Source organism: Protopterus annectens, chromosome 4.part0 (assembly GCF_019279795.1).
Source record: "Protopterus annectens isolate FY-2018-M chromosome 4.part0, PAN1.0, whole genome shotgun sequence".
In the NCBI taxonomy this organism is placed as follows: domain Eukaryota; kingdom Metazoa; phylum Chordata; order Ceratodontiformes; family Protopteridae; genus Protopterus; species Protopterus annectens.
Window position 1 is genome coordinate 1,308,111,420 of NC_056733.1, and position 23,536 is coordinate 1,308,134,955.

General features: G+C 40.3%; 1 protein-coding gene across 2 annotated transcripts in view; it reads left to right on the top strand.

Annotated features, from left to right (window-relative positions):
* Positions 1-869: 869 nt before the first annotated feature.
* Positions 870-23,536, top strand: part of IRF1 (interferon regulatory factor 1) — a 28,697-nt gene continuing 6,030 nt past the window's right edge. The window contains exons 1-9 of one of the 2 annotated variants that reach the window (XM_044069187.1): positions 870-1,101; positions 2,999-3,085; positions 3,946-4,045; positions 4,327-4,503; positions 4,945-4,988; positions 6,871-7,000; positions 12,039-12,164; positions 15,791-15,828; positions 16,966-17,091. In XM_044069187.1, coding sequence (XP_043925122.1) covers positions 2,999-3,085; positions 3,946-4,045; positions 4,327-4,503; positions 4,945-4,988; positions 6,871-7,000; positions 12,039-12,164; positions 15,791-15,828; positions 16,966-17,091 — 828 coding nt within the window. In that variant the 5' untranslated portion in view covers positions 870-1,101. Of the gene's footprint in view, positions 1,102-2,998; positions 3,086-3,945; positions 4,046-4,326; positions 4,504-4,944; positions 4,989-6,870; positions 7,001-12,038; positions 12,165-15,790; positions 15,829-16,965; positions 17,096-23,536 lie in introns of both variants that reach the window. The other variant, XM_044069188.1, reaches the window with a different exon arrangement.

A 23,536-nucleotide genomic window follows, 5' to 3' on the forward strand; every position in this document is an offset into this window, starting at 1 on the left:
TTATCCCTTTCTGTGGCCACAGCAAGTCCCCATACAAGCACAGGATTTTTATGTTCTTCACAAAACACATGTTTAGAAGTCAATGATGAAAGAAAAAATTCAGTTTATCCGTCAGGCTTTCTCGGTATTCCATCACATTGGGGCAAAAATAGCTCTGGCACAGTAACTTGGCTTGCAGGTAGTGTTGGAAGTCACAGTTCATGGAAGAACTGTATTTCGTATGGCAGTGATAATTATTAATATAACATTGTGTCTAACATTGCAGTCGCATAAACAGTCATTGGAGGCAGATTTTCGTTTATAAATTAAATGCTTATTTACAAACATAAGGCAGGTATGTTTTGTGTGCAGTTTGGAAGACAAGAGGAAAACAAAAAGACAAATCCTGTAAGCATTTTCTCACATATGCAAGTTCATTGCAATCCAGTCAGTTCGTGAAGACCTTCCAGAGTCCATTTCAGCAATTATTTGCAGGAAACTCTTTAACATTAGTTTTCATATCAACTCGACACTTAACTCGAGTCTTACAAGTGCGTTTTTTTACACAATACCTGCAGAAAGTATTTTATTTTACGTCCTTTCCTAAGTGGCAGTTAACTTAGCACTTTTTACTGGTCGAAAACAGAATTGACATTACCCTGATATGCTTCTATTTATTAATTTAATAACTTAATGTTATACAATAAACTTTGTTTTGAAACGCAGACAGTCTCCTGCACAAATATGCAGTGTAATGCTAAGTCCTAGTTGGAAGCTTATCAGTTAGTTGTTTATGCACGCGCTCACAAAGGACGTGCACTTCCGCTTCTAGCATTTCTCTCTAGCTCTACAATGGTATGATTTCTCAGAAATCATGCTGCTACATCCACCAATGCGATGCCTGCTTGAGTAAAGCCCATAGCTACTAATGTATGTGCTTCCCATTGGGTGGCATGGGCTGAGCTCACTGGGAATCCCCTCAGCTCCTTATAATTTTAAGACTACCTGACAGCTGCTGGTGTCAGAAGTGCACTGGACTTAACAGAGATCTAAGCTCACACTCTCCGGCTGGTTGTTTACACTACTTGGACTTCAGCAGTTTTCACATTTCCGAGACAGAAGGTACAAGGGCTGCACTAAAGTGATATGCAAAGTTGGGCTATTGTTTTAGCTGTATTTTCTAACTTCAGAAATGACACATTCTCCTTAGTGCCGGATACGGATTTTTATTGAATGTCGTGATCATTATTTTTCAAGAAGTTGTTGGCTAGAAGCATCAGTGCAGACGGACAATTAATGCATGGTGGAGTACGAGTTTATCTTAAAGATGCGTAGCCTGGGAGGACGTTCTGGGCAGCCTGTTGTGTTATTTCAAGTATTGTTGCATGGTAGCTGTTCCTCTGCGTTGCAGTAACCAAAAGCCGAATGTAACAATGTAACTGCTTGTGATCATGGTGTTTAGAATAACGTCTGAGCAGACTTGATAACCGCTGGTCTGAAAAGGAGGAACCCTTATTGTAGTGCATGAAGTGTTATTTCTGACAAGTGACGGGGCTGCCTTTTATTAGTTAAAAAAGCATGAATGTTAACAAAAGTCATGGGGTGGTGAAATAACTTAGAGCTTTTCATTTTGAGTTCTTAAGTAAGACAAGCATCCTTTAAAAAAATGACCCAGTATGTTCTTTATTTAGTGAAGGACAGTAACCTGGACTTTTGTGCAGTAGGATGTAGTAAGGCAAGTTTGCATACATATCAGATCCGGAAGTCTTTTCAAACAAATGTTCTAGCAGTGTGATACCTGCTAAGGCTGCACAATTGTCGAGGTTACGCTTCCAGTTTGCAGTTACGAGTGCTTTCAAATTATCATTCTTTGTTGCGGTGTGTGTGACTACTGAGTGCACTGAATGTAAACTTTAATCGAGGACTGTGCTCCCCCGTCACAAAACTCGGTGATTGTAGAACAAGGTATTGTTGCAGTTGTTCTGGCTAACTTTTAAACTGCCTTGTACCGATAGGTAGACTGATCAAAACAAATTGAAGCACAAAACAGTTTAAGGGGCGGAATCTTTCTTAAGCGTAGACCCCAAACACAGTCCCTATGCAACTTTAATAACCGAGCTGTGCTGTGCAGTGCATATGCGATCCGGGTGTAAAAAGGCGGGAGCTGGGGGGCATGAAGAAGGAGAGAGGGACCGAGGGTACAAAGCTGCTGCCTTATTGTCTCGCCTAGTTTAATGTAAAACCCATAAAATGCATCCAAGTAATGCATAAGTAAAAGTAGAGCTGTGTATGGCTCTAAATTTGGATTGCTGTGAATGTGTATCATTGCATGTGTTATTGGAAGTGGGAGGAGAAAAAAGGGGCGTCGTGGGAATGTTGTGCTCTTTGCTGCGTGTGCACAAGCTACGATTGTGTACTGTACTTGCAGTACCAGAACGCGACAGTGCAAACCTTATTTATCTGTTAAAAGGCTGACTGTAAGCTCCAAGTAGATAGTTGTGTGCATGCAGTATTGTAACTGCATTGTCTGCAATTGTTGCCTCCCACACCTCCTGTGACAATGGAGTACAATCTAGTTAATGCTTTCTGTAGTGGAAAAACTCGTTTAGCACATTATAGTAGTAATGTTTAGATGGCAGTTGGGTGTAATCATGTAAACTGATTCTGTGCTTTACTTACTGCAGTGGAATATTTTGGTGAGACTGAGAAAAATTCTAAAAACATACAGCATTGTACTTTTAGGTAAAGTAGGAGACTTCAATTTATAAATAAATATGATCTCGGTTTTAAATATAGTATTTGTCTGTATTCCAGATGTGTTTTGGTCTTCTTTTTTGAGTTTTTTTTTTCTGAAATTTAAAACAAGAGTGATACAGCTTACTCCCTAAGAAGCCTGTGCTCCATGGCCCTTCTAAACATAGTGATCAAGTAGATGGAGAGGAAGACCTGTACTTTTTGTGACTATCCACATTTACACCGTCTTTTGTCATTTATATATATTTTTCTTTCCACAATGTAGATGCCTATTTCAAGAATGCGCATGAGACCATGGCTGGAAATGCAGATTGAGTCCAATAACATACCAGGCCTTGTCTGGGTGAACAAGGTAAACTTTCCATGTTATGTTATCAAAACTGAATGCTACTTGGAAAACTGTGCTTAATAAGTATTATTAGCATTTCTGTATCACAGTAGTAGCTTTCATTCATACTTTCTCCAAACCCTAATAACAGTGCTACTACTTGCAGTGAATTCAAAGCCTATCCTGTCAAGCAGCTGGCCTAAAGCAGAGAACCAGTCCTGGATGATATTTCAAGCTATCCCAGGATACACCTGTGCAGTCATGCACCACAAGCACATGTGCACAAATACACACACACACACACACACAAAGAGCAATGGCTAACTTAAAGAAGAGTATTTTCACCTAATGACATGTTTTTGGGGTGTGGAAGGAAACCACAGAACCTGGGAAAACCCACATTTACACAGGTGACAGGACTAACAAGAAACAGAGTGTTAAGGATTAGTGGATGGACCATCTCTGCTTAACTGAATAAACTACCAAAAGCTACAGTAAGGTGTCTTTATTCCTCCACAAGGAGGGTATGAGAGAGAGAGCAGTAGAGTCTCCTAGATCTACTAGCTAAAGTGATTTTATCTGGACTAATCCTTTATACTCTGTTTCACATTTATACAGGTAGGACATGAGGAAGCACTCTAATAGGGAGCTGAATCACAGAACCAAAAGTCATTAGGCAGCACACTAGAGCTGTGCTGCACCAATTCTAATTGCTGCATCACCGTCTTGTTGCAACCGTGCTATTTTTCTGTTCGTTCCAGATTTAATTTACAAAAAGCATGCTAGAAGTAAATGTTGTCTTTATCGAAAATCATTGTGAAATTTTAAGTGTGTAGTTACGTTAGTACTGCATTAATTCTATTATTTTTCCCCATTTTAAATAGGAACAAAATATTTTCCAAATTCCTTGGAAGCATGCTGCAAGACATGGTTGGGATTTACAAAAGGATGCTTGCATTTTCCAGAGATGGGCGATCCATACTGGTAAGTTTTAGAGTGTGTATTCTGCTGTAGCCATTGATGGGCAATCCATACTGGCAAGTTTTCGAGTGTGTATTCTGTTGTAGCCAGTTTAGTTTGGGGAGGAGTGTGACTTTCGCAGCCCGTAGCCATGATTTTAACTATGCAAATGTCACGTGGTTCCCTGTGGTGCGTTGATAGTAGGGTTGCAACAGTGTTTATTTCAAGAAAAATTCTCATAAGATCTACAATGAGACTATTGGTTGTAATGGATCATTGCTGACCATGCCCATGTTTCCTTATAGGGCGGTACAAACCTGGAGAGACTCAACCAGATCCAAAAACTTGGAAAGCAAATTTTCGCTGTGCCATGAATTCTCTTCCTGACATAGAAGAGATGAAAAGTAAAAGTGTTAATAAAGGCTCTAGTGCAGTTCGGGTTTACAGGATGTTGCCTTCTGAGGAGAAACCCAAGAGGAAGGGTAAGAAAACAAGTTTAAAACATTTTGTATTTCAAACACTCCTAGCCTTGAAGTCTGTTTTTATGCATGCTAGCTGTATATATATATATATATATATATATATATATATATATATATATATATATTTTTTGTCTTTGTTATGCTTTGCAAGTGTGTGGGTCGCAGTTTTAAGTTTTAAAATGCATTTCTCACTGGGAGCTGTTTGAACAATTAAAATGACGTGGCACGCTTAGTAAAGAATGAGTTTGAACCTCCCCCTTCCCAAATTATGTCTTCTTGCTCAGTTTAGCATGATTTGTGATTTTTGTGGTGTTTGTGTGTGTGTGTGTGTGTGTGTGTGTGTGTGTGTGTGTGTGTGTGTGTGTGTGTGTGTGTGTGTTAACATGAATGCTAGCATTTCTATACTAACATGAAATATATCTATACATATTTTTATTACAGGAAGAAAGTCGTACAAAGAACCTAAATGCAAGAATAAGAAAAAAGTAAGTATTTTGAATATTTAAAATATCTGTATAAGTTCTCATTATACTTTTCGGACCTTCATACAGATGTCAACTCTGGTTATGTAATTATACAGTTCAACATAAGATTAGACTTGCTTTACTGAAACAGTGCTTCCTGAAAGCATCAACTTCTCAAAATGTATTTAGGGTATTCTCTTTCTCTCTCTATTATCAGATGTTTTTTGCAGTAAGGCAGAGAGCTGTGCTCTTATTATGAAGAGAGAATTCCACACTAAGTAATGCAGCCTCACTGAAGTTATATTTATTGTGTGTGTGTTTGTGTCTTTATGCATTCACTTTCGTATAAAATTGACTGAGATGACACTGTGAAATACAGCCATGCTGAAGTTGATATGCTTACTTAGGTGTGTGTGTGTGTGTGTGTGTGATATAAACACATGCATGCACTTAATAAATGCATACCTATCTGGATGTACATAGGTCTGTATGTGTACACATGTATTCATGCGAAGAGAGTGTGACATTCCTTTGCATATCTGTCAGGTTGCCTTACTGCAGTCGTCATTCAAATGAATAGATGTGGTTGTGTGTTTCACCTAGGCCTTAAACACTTGGCCTATATGGACAGACTCAAAACCCCCCAACTATTCTCTTTCTCGTATTGCCTGCTTAGAGGCAATCTCTGCTTGACTTCAAAGCCATGTCTGACCCAGCTCTGTTAGAAATGCTACATCTAAAGAAATCCCAATCCCTCTGCACCACATGCTCTAGAGACCTCAGCCTTCTTACCACAATCAACAGAACATGCTGGAGGGACAGGTTCATAACCCAGAGACTGCCCATGCTATGGAATAGACTTCCCTTACATGTCACGCAGAGCACTTCGCTGACCCTCTTCAAGAGAAATCTTGAGTGGATGGGAAATAGAAAATTCACCCCGGGGATCAATCCAGTGGCTCTGCTCGACAGATGCACTAGGAACTAAGGTTGGGAGGCACAATGCCAGGGTAATCCTATGGGTTAGGCTTGTAAAGGCTCCAGGGCCATTAGCCTATTACACACCTATGAACCTCTGTAGGCATGCAGAGTAGGATGGCATTTTTTTGTTTGTTTAGTTTTGCGAAGTAGATTGAAGTCCCACATGTTTTAAGTAAAAAAAAAAAACCAACCACTACCACTGTGTAGCAATTGTGCATACCTGCAATTAAAGTTGCAGCTGGGACTCATAATGCTTGCATTGACTGCAGCTGACTTAATATGGTCCTGGCTGTCATTTGTAAAAGAGTTCAATTCAAGGTGAGGTAGAACCTCTGGCTTGTCCCGTCCCCTCTTTCACAAATTTCATGTTTTTCAAGAACCTGTTCTTCTAGACCGTTTTTTTTTTTATAAATCTCTGATTTGAGAAGCAGGATTTTGTATCAGTTATCAGTTAAATATGAAAGAAGACTGTTCTCATCACAAATCTAAATGCACATGCAGAATTATTAACATATATGTTAGTACAGGATGTTGTATGCAAGACAAAATGAATTGTAAAGGAAGTTTGAAGTTTTTTTTTTATATTGGGGTACTGCTTACTTGTCATCTTCAGTCTGACTTTTTTAGGATTTATATCTGTATTTTGTAATATGAGAAAAGCATACTGATTTTAATTTAACTAGAACTGGATTATGTTAATTGGATTGCCTGGTTTATGCATCTGCTGTATTGCACACTTTTTGACCCCTAGGCAAGTGCTGGCTTACTGAGATCTTTGGAAATGGCAAGTTTTAATGCAGTCAGAAATCCCCACCTACTTGAAAATTGTGGACCATTGTGACTTTAATAGAAAGTGAACATAATCATCTCTGTTGTACATATATTTTTCTAATTCTGAACTGTTTATTTTTTTCCCTCCAAGCTAAACTGCAAATTGGAAAACACAGAATGCTCTAGTATACCAGATGATCACAGCACGTATGCTTCATCCCAGGACCACTCACCACAGCAATTAGAAGTTGACAGCACAGTTAACAGTTCAGATATTGCAGGTATGTAATGCATGGGTACTTTTGTATGGCTGATGATTGTAGTTTATAAGAGGTTGAACGTTAATTTGGGTAGTATACACTCTCAAAATAATTTTTTATCTGAGATGGTGACTGATGTGTACATTTCTGCAACCATAATACAGAGAAAGCCTACATTATTTGCTTTTATTACATTTAATAGCTGTTTTTTAATCCAGAAGAATACATTTAGCTATGTAGCTTTTGTTAAGTGCAAGGTCATCAGATTGCTTTTACTGACATTACAGGTACTGATGCCTGTGAGTCATTGTATTTCAGTCACAGATGTACACCTAGAACAGTTTGTCAAAAAAAAACTTGAGTTCATAAAATGTAGCTAAGGAGGGATGTTAGGGTGAAGCCTCCCCTGCTACCAGCATTATGCTTACACTTTAAACTGAGGGCTTGAGCCTCCGAGGTGTCAAACAATGTACTGCCAGGAAATGCTTTCCAATCTAATAAAGAGATTCTTGTGAGTCTTTCTAGCCTCAGGTATGGACACAGTGTTAGTGGCAATTGTGAAGTATGTGACTGCTCAGTAGCACATCTTTGGGATTTTCAGCTTATCTGAGCAATTCTTTGAAAGTATTTTGGGTGTCTCTAAAATCTGAGCCTCTCTATACCTACAGTGTTTGCTGTTTGTTTATTCTCGCACTGTTATTCTTTAGGGCAAATTCCTTTCTTCGAGTCATGTGTCCAATTGTGTCTTGGTTGAGTGGTCTGTATGAGTGTATCCATAGCAATACATTGTCATTACTGGCTTTGGTCTTCTCCCAGCATCTCAGAACTTTGTGTGAGATAGATTCACTCTGGTCATATCTCTCAACTTCTTTTCTCAAAAATTCTGGTCAAAGCCAAAAATAACTGCCCCCAAACTTGTGCACAATTTTTACAAATTACTCTGATTCACTTAAAAATGAACATAACAGGTTTTCATCAACATGCATATTTTGAAAAATAAAAAGTGCAAAATTCTAGTGAATGGCATTATTGACACCTTAGTGATTTTCCAGATTTTATGAGGTTTAGGCAAAATCAGAGACGTTCTGCAAACGTGAAGACATTTGAGAGGTATAACTCTAGTTCTTGTAAAATGCAGAGATCATATTTTGTCAAGGGATGTAGCAATCTGTTATCTTGCAACCTATCTGGCCCTTTCCTTCCACCAGTTGTGATTTTCAACTAGCCAGTCATTTGTTGAGTAAAGGAAATTTGTATGCTCATCCACTGCATCTTTACTTCTTTCATTTGCTAGTGAGTTGCATTCATATATTTGAGACGTGTGCAGCTTTTCCCCTAGTCATACCATAAATTCTTGCAGAGACATATCGGCCCTTGATACCACAAACTGGCTTGGATTTTTAATAAAATTATATCTCTCATTACACATATTAGAAATATGTTAAATTAGTGAAAGTCGGAGACAACAAATGAAGTGGCTCTTTCCAGCAGTGGGAAAAATTAGGGAAAGAACACTGCTTATTTATTTATTTTACATTTGTTAACCGGGTTAGTCTGGCTGAGCTTTTGGCTCATTTTCAGCAGAGACCCGGGGAGAAAAGCTCCTCAGGACTAGAAAACAGTTTATTAAGTTTTAGTAACATAGTAGTAACAATCAGCTATAGGATCTTACAAGCACAGACCTGGACAGAAAAAAAGCTCTTCAGGCAATTCAATTATACAGAGTATTAACAACTGGCAGACAAGTATGTGAATTGTTACAAACAAGGTTTTAAACAATTAGCAGAAGAAAATGTGACTAGTTACAATATAATTTAAGCTGCTTAGAGCAAAATGAGTTAATAGTTAGGCAGATGCTTATTTAAAGTGGGTAGGATCTAGTTGTATAGGAGTTTGGAAACAAGAAAGGAAAGTAAGAATGGCTAGTAGGAGATGTAGGGGAGGTAGAGTATAGGAGACAGACTAGACAGGTAGGTTGTTTTGAGACTGTAAGAATTAAGAGTAGTTGGATATAGAGGAAGGGAAGAGGTAGATACATTGAGTGAGGTGGTGAAATAGGTGAAAGGATGGTGGTTTCAAGGTGGTTGGTTACAGTGGCAAGACCACTTTGTTTTTAGGTATTTCTTTGTGGCTAATTTGAAACCTTTGCTATGCTGGAGGGATTTTATTTCCAAGGGGAGTTGGTTCCAGGATATAGCTGGGTTATAGTTATAGAGAAGGCAGCATATTTTGGTTTTGGGTTTGAATATGTTTAATAATTCTTGATTTGAGCTGCATAGTAAGATGTTTAATAATTCTTGATTTGAGCTGCATAGTGTCCTTGCAGGGGAATATTTGGATATGATAGTGGAGAGGCTGGGGCAAAAGGAGGGTAGATAGAGGATGATTTGTAGTTGGTATAGTTGAAGCAGCTGAGGGAATTCTAGCCATTCTAGTTGCTGTAGTGCTAAGCAGTGGTGTGACTTGTAGGTTTGGTTAGCTGCAAATCTGGTAATCTTATTATAGATAGTTCAAGCTTGGAAATAAAGATAGAATTTAGGTTTGTGAATATGTGGCAGCTGTACAGGAGTGTTGGGAGTAATAAAGCCTGGGAGAGAGTTATTCAGGCAGTGTTAGTTAAGTATTTCTTGCTGCGTAAAAGGTGTCCAAGTTTCTGAGTTCTTTTTACCGAGTTAGTAATATGGAGATCAAACTGATAATCTATTGTAACACTTAGCAATTTAGTACTAGATTCAGCTGAGATGATAGTGTTGTTGCAGGGTAAGATGGCAAATGTACTTTTGAGTGTGGTGATGTTTTTAGGGAGGAAGAGTAGGAGCTTAGTTTTTTTTTTTTTTTTTTTTTTTTTTTTTTTTTTTTTTTGGATTAAGTATTATTTTGTTATCACTAAGCCAAGTCTCGGTGGTGTGGATGGATGCCTGTGGAGGTCAGTTGGGTTGTCAGCAGTGGTTATAACAGTTGAGTCATCAGCATATTGCACAAGAGATGACTGGGGACAAGAGGAGTAGAGCCAGTTGGTGAAAATATTAGAGCAGTGGTCCAAGTATGGACTCTTGGGGGACTCACATTTGTACAGTGAGAAGGGAGGATAGTGCAAAGAGCCATTTAACTGATTGCTAGCGGGTAGAGAGATAGCTGGAGAGCCAGGAGATAGTAGGGGGAGAGAAATGTAAGTTAGTGAGTTTATCTAGATGGAGTGGGTGAGAGACGGTGTCAAAGGCTTTAGAAAGATCAAGGAATAGGCATGGGACAAGTTTGTTGTTATCCCGAGCTAGGGAGACTATGCTGATGAATGATACAAGTTTAGTAGTTGTACTATGCTTGGGATGGAAATAATGCTGTGTGGGTGTGAGAAGGTTTTCCTGGTGAAGATAATGCATTACCTGTTTGTGAATGCATTTCTCTAGGATTTTTGAGAGTGGAGAGAGTATGGCAATCGGTCTGAAGTTGGATATGTCTGAGGAGTTGCCCCCTTTGTGAATGGGTAGAGTAAAGAAATTCTTCCATACAGTGGGGACATAGGATTCAGAAATGGATCGGTTGATTAAGATGGATACAGGATAGGCAAGAGGTTCAGAGGCAATCTGCAGGAAGTAAGAGGGTAGCTTGTTGACAGATGGGAACAAAGTTTAAGTTTAGAGAGTAATGACTTACATAGTTAGTTGATACTGCTTTTAGAGAGAAGGTGTTAGGAGGGTTTGGAAGAGGTATAGAGTTTGTGGGGGTGCTAGTGTTGTTTCTGGGGGGGGATTTGTTATGGAAGTTATTGAGTTTATAAAATGATTGTTAAATTTGTTAGCTATGTCTTCAGGTGTTGCATTGGGACATGGGTTAGGAGAGGAGGGGTTTCCTGGATAAAGAGTCTGTTTAATAAAGCTCCAGAATTTCTTAGGGTCTGATTTAAGAGTAAAGGGAAGATTGGCATAGAAGTTTATTTTATCATAATGGATGATTTTTTTTTATTTTATTTGAGTTCTTTATATTTCTGAAGAAGAGAAGGGGTCCTAGTTTTAGTCCACATTTTCCAAATCCTATTCTGGTCTTTCATGAGGGTTCTGGTAGATTTAGTGAGCCAGGAAGCAGTATTAGATTTGATTCTAATTGTGCGAAGAGGAGCAAGGGAGTTAAGAATGTTTAGGAATGTAGTGTTGAAGGAGTGGACAGCTTCATCTAAAGGAAGAGAGGTGAGATAAGACCAGTTAATTTTGGAGAGTTGGTGAATAAAGGAGTTAGGGCAGAAATGCGAAAGTGAATGGGTGGTAATAAATTTGTTAGGTTTGGTAAGGTGGGGAGTATGTCTGGTAACTATTATAGGGTAGTGGTCGCTGAAGGCATTTGGAAGGGTTTGGTAGTTATGATAGTTTTGAGGTGGGAGACCAATATCCAGTCAAGAAGAGAGCTAGGTAGGTGAGATTTATTAATGTAGGTTGGGGTTGTGATTAGCTGCTCAAACCCATGTAGGTTTATACAGGAAGTGTTGGGAGCTTGTATTGTAAGCTAATCAATATTTACATTTCCCAGTATAATTATTTCATTCTGGATGGTATGTGCCATTGTATATGGTGTGCTTACTTATCAATGGCCCTCACTTTTTTGGGGAAATGTGGAATCTTTTCTAGATGAATTTATCTTTTTGTTTAAGAGAATGCAGGACTCAAGGCAGTATCGGGCTTTGTTTGGAATATAATGTTAGATTAATGCAATACATTTTGACTAGATCATTTCTAAGGTTAGGCAGATGAGTTATGGGCATGGCCTAATCAAAGTTTAGGGAAAAAAAGAACATTATTACATTATAGTTATTAAACAGATTATACATTATTTGTGTGCATCTTGGGCCTGAGTGGAACACTGACTGAGACTATGATATATTAAGTAAAAGCAAATACATTAAAATATTGATGGCTTTATAAAAGAGTACCTTGTGCTGTAAGATCAAGACATTTTTGAAGTTTTTACACCTACTGATTATGGCTGCTTGATCTATATCTGATATATGAACATTCTTAACGTGGTAAATAGCCCTGACTGCACTTTTCCCTTTTTATGTAATGTACAGATTGTAGTCATTTGCAAGAAGTTCAGTCAGTCCATTCCAACATGAAAGAGTGGGGATCTGAAGAAATAATACCCGACAGCACGGACAATATGTTCTCTTTTCAAGTCTCACCGGTTCATTATTCAGGTAATTTTATTATTAATTTGCTTTGCAATAAAATAAGATGACCCAAGAAAACTTTTGGAAGTTAAGTTAAAGTTCAGAAAGCAATTTTCTGTAACAAAGATAATATCAAGACCTGTTTTAACTGAGAATAACCAAAGACTAAAGGTGTTGACTGTACAAAAGGAAATTTGCAGTTGTTGACCGCTACTCCTTGAAAATGTTATGTTTTGCACATATCATCAGTGTTATTATCTCATATTCTAAGCCTAACAACTAAGCTATTGCTAAACTCCATACTTTTGCTATTTGTGTACCACATCCTGGATGTTCATGTGGTTAGTGTAATATTTCTTTATTTGATAGTGATCCAAGTGTTTTTTTTCTTTTTTTTTTTTTTTTTGACTTAGTGCTTCACTTGGGTTAGCTAGTATTAAATTTGAACATGTTAACTGCAAAACTGGCAAAAGTGCTGCAGCACAGGTTAAAGCTGCATTGTCCAAGGCCAAGAATACAGCTTACATGGGACCCGACAATATCCCTTGCTGTGTTCTGCATGAATTACAAAATGAACTGGCACCACATCTGTGTGCTCTGTTCACTCACAGCCTCACCTCAGGCTTTGTCCCTACCGAATGGTGCACTGCTACAGTCATCCCTCTCCATAAAGGAGGAGCGACTACAGACCCTGGAAATTATCACCCCATTAGCATGACAAGTGTGATATGTAAGGCTATGGAGCACATCATCATGGACTTAATTAACAAGGATATAGGGAATCTCCAAACTCTAGATCCCACGCAATTTGGTTTTGTGAAAGGTAGCTCATGCCTGCTCAACCTGGTTGACTTCTATGACTCAGTCACCAGAGCAGTGGATGAAGGTAAGGCAGTTCATACCGCCTACCTCGATCTGGCCAAGGCCTTTGATACAATTCCTCACTCAGAAATTATTGATAAACTCCCCAAACTAGGCATCGACCCCTATATCATTAGGTAGGTTGCAAGTTGTCTCACAGAACCCACAGTGTGAAAGTAGCAGACTCCCAAGTTAGACTGCTGACCAGTCACAAGTGCAGTCCCACATGGATGGAGCCTGGGTCCTCTCCTGTTTTGGCATCTACTTCTCAGAAGTCCACGCCAACACGGAGGGACTCTGGCTGACCAAATTCACAGACTACTGCAAGCTGGGAGCCATTATTAACTCCCCAAGTGATGCAGACATCCTACAGAAAGGCCTCACTGAGACCAACGACTGGTGTCGAAACCATGGCCTTAAGCTTAATGCCAGAAAATGAGTCGTCATTCCCTTTGGGAAAAACTCAGTTGCCACTAATTACCACATTGATGGTAGCACATTGAATACTGAAGGCATTATAAGAGATCTGGGGACAAAGGTTGACAGTGACCTCTCCTTCGACCACCCACATTGCCACTGTGGTCAGAAAGTCCTTTTGTGTGGCACATCTCATTAATTTCTCTCTACTCTTCCCTCATTAGGCCAGTCTTCGAGTACAATGCCCCATGTGGCATGTACCTCACTAGACACCTGCAACAGCTGGAGAGGCCACAAAAAGTACCTCATAAAGAGGATCCTAGGCCTTAAACACTTGTCCTATAGGGACAGACTCAGAAAACTCCAGCTATTTCCTGTCTCATATCGTCTACTAAGAGGCGATCTCTGCTTGAATTACAAAGCCATTTCTGACCCAGCTCTGTTAGAAATGCTACATCTAAAGACATCCCAATCCTTCCGCACCACACACTCCAGAGACCTCAACCTCATTACCACAATCAACAGAACATGCTGGAGAGACAGGTTCATAACCCAGAGACTGCCGATGCTCTGGAATAGACTTCCCATACATGTCAAGCACAGTACGTCACTAGCCCTCTTCAAGAGAAATCTTGAGGACTGGATGGAAAATAGAAAGTTCACCCTGGGAATCACTCCAGTGGCTTTACTTGATAGAGGCAGTGGGAACTAACGACAGGTGGCACAGTCTATGAGCTAGGCTTGTAAAGGCCCCAGGGCCATTAGCCTACCTATGAACCTATATGTTTATGAAAGAGGGGTAAAGTTTCTTGTTGATTTAGCTATGCAACTCTCTTGTTTAGGTTTATATTCAAGGGCTAGGGTTTCTTAAATGAGGAGAAAGTCCTGCCTGTAAGTTTCATTGTATCTAATAAGATCTCAAGTAAATCCAAGAAAAGCTGCAGTTCAAGGACAGACTTTAACATAATGTAATTTTTTTTTTCATGGCGTAGCATTACATGCAAAGCTGTGATTAGTGGTTACCCCAACCCTATCGGCAAAATGGAGACAAAGGGGATGATGCTGGTTGCAATTAGTGGGTCCCTCCTGCTATTTCTGGCAACTTGTTATTGAAAGAAATGCATACCAAATCAGGCAACATTATAGTGTGTATATGTGAAAGCACTGCAAACTAATACTTGTAATGGGCTGAGCAGAACACAGTACATATAGAGAGGGGACAGTATAGCACTTTTATATGTGCAGGGGAGTCTCGGTACATTTTTAGGTTTGGCAATTGCTCATTTTAGTTAAGGTGCTGGTTCTAGTTTTACTAGCATCACTTTGTCATATTACATAACTATATGCACATCATCTCATTTTAAGTCTTAGTGTGTTGATGTTTGCCTTGTAATTATTTTACTGAATAGACATACTTTGTTAAATTATAAACAGTATGATATAATTTAAAAACAGAATGAAACAAACAGTGGAATCCAACTGCTAAAAGTACAACCACGTTATCACCAATAAGTGCACCCACCTCTTCTTATAAAAATGGAATTTATTCCAACCACACTGAGCCATACAAAGCCTTAAAAACATAAAAATAATAATAACTGTAAAAAACACAGTGTAGTGTTAAGCGCTTTCACCCACTACAATGTGGGCTTCTTCAGAACACTAAATCACTGAACTAACACATCTTTTGTTTAAAATTTGGCGCCACAATTTGATCAATCAGGCATTTAAAGCCATATACCAAAAAGTACGCGTATTGCAACCTTGAACTTGTGCCAATGAATATATGCAAATAAATGTCCTATGTAACTATTATAAACCCATCGGATAATATATATCAACTGACTTGACTAAAAAACATACATAAATACAACTAATAAATCGAATACTACTCATATTGTATGCTGTCATTAAATATCAGATTCTCTAAATCCTAAAAAAATGTATACGAAAATATATAACATACCAATATTTGATCAGAGATAGATACATGTATTTTTAATGAACTACGATTTAATGCTGAATACATTACGTTTTTATAAGAAGAAGAGGTTGGTGCACTTATTGGTGATAACGTGGTTGTACTTTTCATAATTTAAACACAGTGGTTGTACTTTTCATAATTTAAACACAGACATGCAAGTGAAAAATAATTAAAGAAGTCTAGCTTGTTTACAAATATAATTTGTAACTGTGCAAGTTATCCTAAAACATTTAAGGTAGCAACTCCCCAATTGTTTTATTTTGTAGTGCAGTGAATTTTAAATGCGTTTGTGTATTATTTTGAAAATCTCAAGCACTGTAAAATGAAATGCTTGTTGTAGTTTTATTGTTTTTCACTATTATACTGATTTCCTTGTCTTGCATCTCTGCAGATGAAAATGAAGTACCTGCTGATGCCTTTTTTCAAGAAGTGAGTATGACTGCTTTATTAACTGTATATTTTCTGGGCTATTTATTGTGTTATTGACACAGCAGTGTTTTATTTCACTGCATATTCCACTATTTCAGTATGTAGCTAGAGATAACATGAAAGTAAGGCTAGACAAGAGTGTACTTTGCAAATTTAGTTTCTTACATTGTGCGAAAGATGTTTGTCATAAACTGATTTTTGTACAAGCACAATGTGATATGTCTGCATTTAGTACATTTTTTATTTCATGTTTGTTTATTGTTTATTGGCTTGCAGTCCTACAAATTCTGTCAACTGCCTGTCATTTTCCTTATGAAGTGTCCTTTCTACGTAACAGTTGCTGCATACATTTTCACATTTCACATAGGTTCATACTAGGCTATCTGCCCGAGGGCATTTACAAGCCTAGCCCAAAGTTTTGTGGCTTACGCCACCCCTTTAGTTTGGAGAAACTATGCCCATTATTTTGCTGTGCCTCTGTCGAGCAGTGACACTGAGGTAACCCCTGGGGTGTATCTGCGATCTCCCATCCATTGGTCAAGATTCCTCTTGAACAAGGCCAGCGAGGTGCTCTGCCTCACATATACCGGGATTTTGTTCCACAGCATAGGGAGTCTTTGGGTGATGAATCTATCCCTCCAGCACGTCCTATTAATAACCGTGTCGAGGTTTAAGTCTCCCGCCCTTGTGGCTCTGAGGGATCTAGATTTTTTGAGATGAAGCATGTTCATCAAATCTGGGTTTGACATGGCCTTGTATGTCAGGCACAGGTCACCTCTGAGCAAGCGGTAAGCAACTGAATATAGCTGGAGTTCTTTCAGTCGGGCAGCATCCTCTGGATGTCATGCACTGCTCTTCTGTCCACATGGACTCTGTAGATGCTGCCAAGGTGTCCCCATTCTCCTGGTACCTTAACAATTGTACACGTTAAAGTCTTCAGAGTTTTTTGATGACGACGTGTCACCATTCTTGATACCTTCCTCTTGACATAGCTCACATGCTGAGGCCTCATAACTTGTAGGGCCTTTTTGCAATTTTTTAACGTTGATTCATTTATGTTTATGTTTAAAAGTTTTTTTTAAATGTAATGCGATCATGAGAAAAGTACAACATTGTAATTTTTTTATATTATTACAGGTAGTCAATACTTTGCAGGTATCACAATTGAATGTAAACCAAACTGATGGGAAACATTTCTTGTTAATGGACCCTGCATTGTCAATAGTATCGAGCACTGAAGAGGAGTGTACAGGCATAGAAATGGCAGGTACTGCTTATTTCTTCTTGCATGGGATTTGATAATGTAAGCTGCTTACTTATTGTTTTTATTGCAGTGGAATGGAATGTTGAAAACTGTTCTTGTTTGCTTTTAGTTTGACAATTTCCCCCCTGTTTTCTTGTATATTTAATGAGATTTGTAAATAAGATAAGTAATGCATATATCATTTTAATTTGCCATTCCCTTTCCTTTTGTGTAAACTGCAGATCCTTTTAAAACTAATTCATTCTGCACTGAGTAAGAACTGATTTACATTTGTTTCCATGTTTTTTGTACTACCGTCTCTGTCCTGAACTTTAGACCAATTAAAACTAGTATCTTTTTAAACAATAATGTCACAGATTCTACTAGCAACTGCTGAAAACTTATCTTCAATAGCATCCCTTACTCAGCTATCTGGATCTAATGCCCCATTTGGTATGTACCTCTCAAGGCATCTGCAGCAACTGGAAAGGCCACAGAAATACCTCACTAAAAGAATCACAGGCCTAAAGCAGGTGCCCTACGCTGACCGCCTTAAAAAAACTCCAGCTATACTTTGTCGCATATCATCTACTCAGAGGCGATCTTTGCTTAACATACAAGGCCATGTCAAACCCAGAGCTGTTGGACATGCTACACTTAAAGAAATCCCAATCCCTCAGAGCCACACGCTCCAGGGATCTAAACCTTGTCATCACAATAAACAAAACATGCTAGAGGGATAGGTTCCTCACCCAGAGATTCCCCAGACTCTGGACTAGATTGCCCATACGTCAAACCCAGAGCTGTTGGACATGCTACACTTAAAGAAATCCCAATCCCTCAGAGCCACACACTCCAGGGATCTAAACCTTGTCATCACAATAAACAAAACATGCTGGAGGGATAGGTTCCTCACCCAGAGATTCCCCAGACTCTGGAATAGATTGCCCATACATGTCAAGCAGAGTTCCTCTTTGGTCCTCAAAAGTAACCTTGACGATTGGATGGGAGAAAGGAAATCACCCCGGGGATCATGTCAGTCGCCCTGCTAGACAGGGGTACAGGGAAGTAAATAGTGTGGGAAGAAATAGCCAGGGAATTGATGTTCTTCGTCTTCCCTTGCTGCAGTCCTGACTATTGGGTATAGTCCGCGTCCCAGTCGGCCCGAATACCAGAGTATAAGGCTGACGTCGGTCATGGCGCCTTAGACTGACGTCAGTACGTCAGGGTACTAATGCGCATGACCGACGCCATTTCCTCAGTCTTTTTTGCCGCATGGTCCGATGCAGAAGCAATTTTGCGAGTGCAGGTTGGCGTTCTGAGATTTTCCGAAACCGGAGTTTCAGACCGAAACAGAGTTGGCTAAGTAACCCGTTGGGAACATTTTGGTTTTTCTTGCCTCAGTATTTAACCGGATGTCAGAAAAAGTGAATAACTGTATTTCTTGTGGGAAGCAGATACCGCATAGGGATTATCATACATTGTGTATACCTTGTTTAGGGCCTGAGCACGACGTTGTTGGTTGCCGCTCTTGTGCTAGATTTAACAAGCGCACTATTAAGAGGAGGCTTGATTGTGCTAGGTTAGTGTTTGGGAAGCGTTGTAATTATAATATGCCGCCGGATGCTCCGGCCGCTTCATCCAAGAAGCGCAAGGACAAAACAGTGAAGCCTAGGGGTGAGGAACCGCAGTCCCGGACGCCGGTTCTTTAGAAGGCTCAGGGGAGCCAGAGGTTTTGCCAGGAGTCTCTATGGAGTCTCAGGCAGATACTTTACTGTTACAGGATGTGCCCTCTCAGGAGGTAGGCCAGGCTGAGGGGCTTCTCAGGTAACTGTTCTTCCCTCTCTTCCCAAGGTAGTTAGGGCCTCTCCTTCTGTTGCCAAAGCTTCTTTAGAGGTAGGCCAAGTTCAGCTTCTGTGGGGGCTTCTCCTAGCATTTCGGCTCTGTGCCTAAGAAACATATGCTTAAAATGGCAGAAGATTTGATTACTCTGATTAGAGGTTCTATGCCCCGCCTGATAAGAGGCCTAGGGTGGAACAGGAGTTTGATAGTTTTGAACAGTGTTCACAGGCTTCAGAGTCTTCGTGGAAGACTTGCAAGAGTTTCCTACTTATTCTGATTCTGATGTGGATGATTCCACTCCTACAGCTTCTCCTCCTGAGGATTTTTCATTTTCAGAGACTCTTCACTCCATGAGGGAGCACTTTAAATGGGAAGGCCAGGATTACTCTGATTCCAGGAAAAGGCTTAGGGAATTCTTGTTTTACCCCAGCATAGGCCCTTAGCTATTCCTCCTGTGTTGAATGTGGTGGAGGATGTTTTTGCAGAGGCTTCCTGAACCCTGACTCCTTGCCTCCTGCTCCTGTTAAGCCTGATAGGTATTATAGGGTGCCCGAAGCTCATAAGTATTTGTTTAAGAGTCCTAGGGCGGACCCAGAAACTGTTTCTCAGGGGCCTAAAGGTGTTAAAGCTTCTGTGGTTAAAAATCCTGTACCCTCTGATAAAGAGGCAAGGGCTTTGGATAGGTGGGGTAAGAAAGTATATACTTCTTCCACTCTAGCCATGAGGGCGTTGAATTGTCAGTTTCATATGCTGAAATATCAGAATTATCTCCTTTCACAATTGAAATCTAAGGTGGATGCTTTGGCGGAAGGTATTGAGTGTAAAGAATTGCTGGATTTGGTTCATGTGTCTGAACAAGTGGGTAAGCATTCTTTGCAGTGTGGTTTTGATGCTGTTCAGGCCTCCTCGAGGGTGGCTGCTACTAGTTCTGTTCTTCGCAGACATGCCTGGTTGAAGGATCAGAATTTAGCTGAGCATGTTAAGACCAGGATTTTGGATGCTCCTTTACAGTCTGATGTGTTGTTTGGACCGCCTGTGGAAGCAGTCTTAAAGAAAATGGAGGACAAAGCTAAGTCTATGCAGACTGTTAAAGATTTTTTGCAGGTGCAGCCTCCGAAGTTTAGTAGAAATTGGCCTGCTAAGGGGTGGACATATCCTGCTTATGGTTCCCAGTCTAGGGGTAGGTCTAGACGTGGTAGGGGCAGGGCTCAAGGTTCGTTTAGGCCTAGATCAGACAGTTCACCTGCTCAGACTTCTGGTGAGGGCAGGGGTCAGTCCTTTCGTAAGCAGAACCAATGACCTGCCTTTTCAGCTGCCAGTGGATTCTCGTCTGGCAGCTCCTTTGGGAGGAAGATTGTCTCTTTTCAAAGGAAATTGGGATTTAATCACTCAAGACAGATGGGTGCTGGATATCATTCATCACGGTTACAGATTTTATTTCCACACAATGCCCCCTTTCAAAGGCATGCCAGATGTTCCTCCTCCACAAAGAAAAGAGGCTCACAAGCAAGTTTCTCAGTTACTCCAGATAGGGGCCATTCAGCCAGTCCCTGTATCAGAAAGGGGCTTCGGATTTTATAATCGCCTGTTCCTAGTACCAAAGAAGGGGAACACGTGGAGACCAATTTTGGATTTATCTATCCTCAACACTTATCTGGACATTCCCAAGTTCAAGATGTTGACGTTACAGCAACTGTTACCTCTGCTGGGCAAGGATCACTGGATGGTAACTTTGGATCTCAAGGAAGCTTACCTTCATGTGCCTATAAGGCTAAGTTGCAGAAAGTATCTGCGGTTTCGAACTGGAGATTTTCATTATCAGTTCTCTGCATTGCCCTTTGGCTTATCTACTGCGCCCAGAGTATTCACAAAGGTTCTGGCTCCAGTGATAGCTTACTTCAGGCTTCAAGGCATTCAAATCTATCCTTACTTGGACGACTGCCTGATTCTGGCTCAAGAAAAGGAAGACCTTCTTCAGCATCTGGAATATGTCATAGCAGTGCTAAGATGCCTAGGGTATTCTGTGAACGAAATAAAGTCCAGTCTAGTACCCTCTCAAGACATGTGCTTTCTGGGTGTGAGACTGAATACAGCAGCCCAGATGGCCTTTTTAACCCCGGACAAACAAAAGAGTCTGTCACTTTACTTCCATCAACTATCTCATCAGTCCGTGCTGACTGCAAGGACAGTCCTTCAAGCATTAGGGTTCATGGCATCTTGTATTCTGGTGCTTCCCAATGCCAAACTGCATATGAGGAAGCTGCAATGGTATCTCAAAATGTATGGACACAGCACTGCCAAGATTTCGACACTGTCATTCACATAATACCTTGCCTTCAAAAGGAATTCTTGTGGTGGGCTCAGGAATGTCACCTAAACAAGGGACTCTCTGTGACCCGCCAGAGGCGAGTCAGATTTTAACGACAGATGCCTCGGACACTGCTTGGGAGCTCATCTAAATGGAAAGTGGATACAAGACAAGTGGCCTGCCAGACTACAGCATCTACATATCAACATGAAGGAGATGTTAGCAGTCCAGTTTGCATTGATGGCTTTCAAGGAGTTACTTCTTCCAGGGCAGGTGTTGATTCTAACAGACAACACAACTGTCATGTGGTACATCAACAAGCAAGGGGAACACATTCTTATCCTCTATGCAGGCAAGCAATGATTTTATGGGAGACTGCGTTAAGCCTGCAACTGACTCTTCAGGCAAGGTTTCTGCCAGGAGCACAGAACTCCCTAGCAGATGTATTAAGCAGACAAATCATGGATCCCCACGAGTGGAAACTAGATCTTCATGTATTTCAGAAATTGACAGTGTCATGGGGAACTCCAGACATAGATCTGTTCGCTTCTCCACTAAACCACCAGCTGCCAAAGTATTGCACAAAGGGGTTTCATCACACAGCTTGGAAAGTGGATGCTCTGTCTTTCAGTTGGAAAAACCTTCATGTCTATGCCTTTCCACCTCTGCCTCTTCTTCCAAAGGTATTATTAAAGGTCAGACAAGACAGGCCAAGGATGATTTTGATAGCTCCAGATTGGCCTCGGCAACACTGGTACCCACTTCTAAGGAGTCTTGTAAAGGAGCCTCCATGGCCTTTACCTCTGATTCCTCATCTGTTATCTCAGAAGGACGGTCATCTGCTCAATGTCAAGCTTCAATCTCTTCATCTCACAGCTTGGCATATTCTGTGTTGAAGCACAGCAGGTCTCAGCTTCCTCAACAAGTTTTAAATGTGATTATGGAAGCTAGAAGGCCTAGTACTAGGAGAGTGTACGCAGAAAAATGGAAGAGATTTTTATTTTGGAGTACAGCAAAGAATTTGGAGATTTCAGAGCCTAATTTGAGTGTGGCTCTTCAATATCTTACTGAATTATTGGACAAAGGTTTGTCCTTCTCTTCCATAAAGATTCATGCTGCAGCAATTTCAGCTCACTATGATTGTGACCCACCTTTGTTTTCGCATCCTTTGTTCAAGCAGTTTCTTAGAGGGGCAAAGAATATAAGACCCCCACGAGAGCTCCTACTCCTGCTTGGGATCTCAATTTTGTGTTGGAAAAACTTACTCTACAACCTTTTGAGCCTGCAGCTACTGCTGAATTGAAATATTTGTCATGGAAGACTGCTTTTCTGTTGGCTATTACTTCTGCAAGACGGGTGTCTGAGTTGCAGGCCCTTATGGCAGTAGAGCCCTTTTTGATTTTCCATAAGGACAGGGTTTCATTACGTACTAATCCTTCCTTTATGCCTAAGGTGGTTTCTAGTGTGGCTTTAAACCAAACTATTCATTTGCCTACGCTTTTTGCAGATCCTCAAAATAAAGGGGAAAAGATTTTGCACACTTTAGATGTACACAGGCAATTGCGTTATTATTTGAGCAGGACTAAGAATTTTAGGCAGTCTCAGCAGTTACTTGTTTCTTTTGCTTTGAGTTCACAGGGCAAGCCTGTGTCAAAACAAACTATTTCTAGGTGGATTGGCTTTTGCATTGCATTTTGTTATTCCCATCATGGCAAAGAGGTTCCAGCTGGGATTAGGCCTCATTCCACTAGGGCTACTGCCACTTCAACAGCATTTCTAAGGGGTGGCAACTAAGGATATTCTGGAAGCAGCTACTTGGAGTTCAGTGCATACTTTCTCTAGGCATTATCACCTGCCTATATACTCTAAGACTAGGGCTGGTTTTGCCACAGCTGTTTTACAAGGCATGTTGTCAGCTCCTGCTACTTTATAATTTGCCAGCCTCCCTTACCTCTGCTTTGGGATTCTACCCAATAGTCAGGACTGCAGCAAGGGAAGACGAAGAACATAGTACAGTTTTGTACCTACCATAAATGTAGATGTTCGAGGATTCCCTTGCTGCAGTCCAATTTACCTCCCTCCTTCCCTCTGTGTTTTGGGGTGGTTGTGTAGGTGAGTTTACATGCTTATATTTTTTGTATATATTGTTGTATATATTGTACATGTTTTTGGTGCAGGTTGTCTTTGGCACTTGTCTGTTTGGGTCTTCTGACATCTGGGGCAAGAAAAGACTGAGGAAATGACGTCGGTCATGCGCCTTAGTACCCTGACGCACTGACGCCAGTCTAAGGCCATGACCGACGTCAGCCTTATAC